The sequence below is a fragment of the Lactuca saligna genome, chromosome 5 (genome assembly GCF_052625555.1).
Source record: "Lactuca saligna cultivar CGN05327 chromosome 5, ASM5262555v1, whole genome shotgun sequence".
NCBI classification, from domain to species: Eukaryota; Viridiplantae; Streptophyta; class Magnoliopsida; order Asterales; family Asteraceae; genus Lactuca; species Lactuca saligna.
In genome coordinates, this window is record NC_136421.1 from 260,878,577 (window position 1) to 260,883,328 (window position 4,752).

Below are 4,752 nucleotides of genomic sequence, written 5' to 3' on the forward strand. Positions count from 1 at the left end.
GACCAAGTTTTGGCGCCGTTGCCGGGGAAATTGGTTTTTGTTATTTGATTGTTTATGCCTAGGTCTACAAGAACCGGTGACCTACTCTACAATCCGGAAATTGAAAGAGAAGCAAAAAGGTTGAAAAAGTTAGCCAAACAAGCAAAGCAACAACAACTAGTTCAAGCTTCTTCCTCTTCTCCACTAATCAACATAGAAGATCAAGTTCATACTTCAAGTGATACCGACACCGAACCAAGTTCTCCAATTGTTGGTCATTCCTTTGAAGACATTCCATTTGAAAACCACATAGCCATGAATCACACTCCACCTCATAATCCCAACCCAAACCCGATCAACCAAGATGCCAATACCCCACCCCATCAACCAAGACAACAACCACAAGAACCTCTCATTGATATGCCACCTTGGAATCAAGCCCCTCCTCAAAACCAACCCAATTATCAACCACAACCACAATTACAAAACCAACACCTCCACCAAAACAACCAACCTCAAAACAATGCTTTTCAAGTTCAACAAGTACATTACCCAAATCAACCTAATTACCAACCCCCTCCAATGTACCAAAACCCAATGTACCCACAACAACAACCTCCTTACAACCAATACCCTAACTACCAACCTTATCCACCACCAATCTACAATCCCCAACAATACCCATATCCACCTTACCAACAACCACCCAATTACTTGCAACAATATCCCAATAACCCCAATCCACCCAATCCTCCTCAAGAGTTGACACTTAGACAAATGATGGAAACGGATGTTACTCATACACCTCTTGCTATTGTTTATCCTGCAAACCGCCGAGGGATTGAATTGAAGTCAAGTTTCATCCATCAACTTACCAAGTTCCATGGGTTGGATAGAGAAGATCCTCAAAAGCATTTGAAGTCCTTTCATATGATATGTGTTAGCATGTTGCCCGACAATGTGACATTGGATGATTTTAAGTTAACCGCATTCCCGCTCACCTTGGAAGACAAAGCTAGAGAGTGGTTATTCAACTTACCACCGGGATCTATTCACACATGGGAAGAGTTACTCAAGGCCTTCAATAGCAAATTCTATCCCACCTCCCGAATACCAAGCCAACGAAGTGACATTTTGGGGATTCGTCAAGGGGAAAATGAAACATTTCATGATTTTTGGGAGCGCTTCAATAATTTGTGTACAAGTTGTCCTCAACACAATATACCCGAACAACTACTTCTTCAACAATTTTATGAGGGTATGAATGAAAAAGATCGGAGGATGATTGATGCTTCAAGTGGTGGTGACATCTTCAACAAAACCCCTCACGAGATCCGATTACTTTTTGGTACCATTTCTCAAAATCAACGGAATTTTGGGACTCAAAATGACATGAAGAGAAATTCTACACAAGTGGTTGGTGAAGTTAGCAACACTCAACATTTGGAATTAAAGCTCTTGGATTTGACTAATGTGTTAAGTCAAATGGTGGTGGGAAGTGGTCAACAATTGATGGTATGCGGTATTTGTGCAATGACGGGTCATTATACGGATAAGTGTCCCACACTTGGAAGTGAACCGGAAGATGTGAATGCAATGGGCGGATATCAAAGTCAACCAAGACCCATGGGATTTCAAAACAATTTCAACCAAAATTGGAGGAATAACCAAAACAACCCTTATCCACCAAAGCAAAATCCACCAAATCTTTTGATGAGACCCCAACATCCACAATACCAATCCCAAAAACCTCCATATCCACAAAATTCTTATAACCCTCCACATTACCAACACCCTCCACAACAAGGTCAATCAAGTGGTAACCCTCAAATGAGCCTTCAAGAACTTGTTACTTCTCTTGCTCAAATTCAAACCCAATTTCAACAAGAAACCAAGAATACTTTCTCCAACATTCAAGCACAAATTGGAGACTTGGCAACCGCTCTCAACAAGATAGAACAAAGGGGAAAACTTCCATCTCAAACCGAGAAGAACCCCAATGTGAATGCCATCACCTTACGAAGTGGGAAAACACTTGGAGAAAGTCAACCTAAAAGAGTTTCAAGAGAAGAAGAAGATGAAGTGATCATAGTGGAACCTCCAAAAGTTGTGGTTCCTCCAAAAGAACCGGTTGTGCCAAATGTTGATCAACCCGACCCTTCCAACAAATCCATCAAACCATTGGTCACACCACCACCTTTTCCATCCCGTTTGGCTTCCTCAAAGAAACAAGAAGAAGAGCAAGCGTTTCTCGAGACTTTCCGCAAAGTTCAACTCAACATTTCACTCTTGGATGCCATTAAGCAAATCCCACGTTACGCCAAATTTCTTAAGGATTTGTGCACCAACAAGAGAAAATTTAAGACAAATGAGAAGATTCAAGTAAATGCAAATGTATCCGCGGTCATCCAAAAGAAGCTTCCACCCAAATGCAAAGACCCGGGGATGTTTGCTATACCTTGTACCATTGGTGATTTACATGTTGAAAGTGCCATGCTAGATCTTGGAGCCTCAATCAACGTCATGCCATACTCGGTTTTTCAATCTCTCAATGTTGGACCTTTGGAAGAAACCGGAGTCATTATTCAATTAGCGGACAAGTCAAGTGTATTTCCAAGAGGCATGTTGGAGGATGTACTCATTCAAGTTAATCAACTAGTATTTCCTGCGGATTTCTATGTCATTGATCTTGAAGAAAAGACTCCTTCCAAGTCATCTATGATTCTCCTTGGAAGACCTTTCATGCATACCGCTCACACAATCATTGATGTCCATAAAGGAAAGATAACTATGGAGTTTGATGGAGAAACCATTCACTTCAACATCTTTGAAGGAATGAGGTACCCTAGTAACATTTCTCCATTGTATCGGGTTGATGTGATTGAGCCAATAAACAGGATAAGCCCTAATGTATGCACAGACAAGATAATCATGGAAGATGATTGTAATCCTAAGAGGGAACCTCAAAGAAGATTGGATCCTCCAATGATGGAAGTGGTCAAGAAGAAGATAATTAAAAGGTTCAAACGGTGCAAAGAGAAGAAAAAGGCATTTCATGACAAGCATATAACCCAAAAACACTTTATTCCAGGTCCAAAAGTTCTTCTTTATCATTCACGCTTAAAACTATTCCCGGGAAAGTTGCGATCTCGATGGCAAGGACCTTTTATTGTCATAAAAGTGTTTGATCATGGTGCGGTTGAAATTAAGAGTTTGGAAACAAATCAAATATTCAAAGTGAATGGGCACCGCTTGAAACCATTTTATGAAGGCTTTGATACGGGAGAATTCGACAACATAACATTGGAAATACCAAATTACGAAAGTTGATGGAAGCGGGACTATGTCTTGGCAAAGACGTTAAATAAATGCAATGTAAATAAATAATGTCCGTTTGAAGTTTTGGGTGTTTCTACATTTGAAGTTGGCCATAAAAATAAGCATATAGAAGCCTTCCAGTGATTTTGGTGAAGTTTGAAAAATTCCAAAAAGTTAACTTTCGCACGGGTGCCCGCGCAGACTTTGCGCGACCGACCCCAGCCGCGCAGGTCCCGAGTTCCAAATTACACCAACATGGGGTGCTTTCTGATTGCTGCGCGCGGGTGCCCGCGTAGCCGTTGCGCGACCGGCCCCCAGCCGCGCAGATTCCGAGTTCCAAATTACCCCAACATGGGATGTATTCTGACATGTGCGCGCGACTGCCCCCCACCCGCGTAAAGTTCGCGAGGGTACCCGCGCAAATATGTCATTTCATAAGAAAATTTCGAGCCATTTCATATGCGTCCTTTGCGCGACCAAGCTTTCATCCATGTGTATTTAGGCTGCCAAGAACTCCATCCAAGCATCATTATGCGATCCATGTGTTGCTTCCATACCATCCTCGCGGGCCTCCTCCATCTTGATCCCGGTATGATCCTTCCTTACTCTCATCCTAAGCATTGAGGACAATGCTTAATTTTAAGCTTGGGGTGAGGTAATCTAATATTTTATTTTTATTGCATTTAGGTTGTATATAGTTGCATTTAGAGTTAGTCATTTAGGGCATTCATAAAAATTGCATAAAAAAAAAATTCAAAAATATTGCATATTTTCTTTCTTACTTTTCTAATTTTCATACTTTTTAGATGCATTCTAGTTTAAGTTCATGCATTTTTGCTCTCTCTTGTCTTCTCATCCCTACAGGTACCATAGCGCCGAGTCATAAGTATTGAATCATAGATTGGTCCTGGGTCTTGATATGGAATTCCTTGTATTTGATGAATGGGACACGTTTTGAGCCTTACAGACCACTTTGAGACCGCTTGTGTGGGGGTCGGATGCAGGTAGCTTGATTGGGTCTAGGTGCGGAGGGATGTGGTTGGTCATGCCAATGTGTGCGAGCAAAGACTAGCCCGGTAAGGTATTTTGAAGACATTGAAGATATTGAAGACTCGCATCTTGGTTTTGGAGGGAGTACCCCTTAGTACTCCCGAGTCTCGTCCGAGCCTTGTTTAGTTAGATTCTCACCGCCTTTTTAGGATAGGTTATCATTTTTCTAGGGGTCTATAATAGATAGTTAGATAGATTTTGTTTATCACACCTTGCATTGAGGTGCTTGATGAACTTTGAAGTGGGTCCCCCAATTCACATCTTTTGGGACCAAGTCTTTTCGGTAACACCCATTTTTGAGTCATTTCCCACCCTTTTTAGTTGATCTTGGCACGTTGTCAATGATCATTAGGTTTTCATATTAGCCTCCATCTATCACTCAATTTTCACTATTGGAGTCCTACG

At 41.5% G+C, this 4,752-nt stretch overlaps 1 protein-coding gene across 1 annotated transcript; it reads left to right on the forward strand.

Annotated features, from left to right (window-relative positions):
- Positions 1-1,239: 1,239 nt before the first annotated feature.
- LOC145046579 (uncharacterized) lies at positions 1,240-3,309 on the forward strand. Its single transcript, XM_078994864.1, has one exon. The coding sequence runs from the start codon at positions 1,240-1,242 to the stop codon at positions 3,307-3,309; it is 2,070 nt and encodes a 689-aa protein (XP_078850990.1).
- The last annotated feature ends 1,443 nt before the right edge of the window (positions 3,310-4,752 follow it).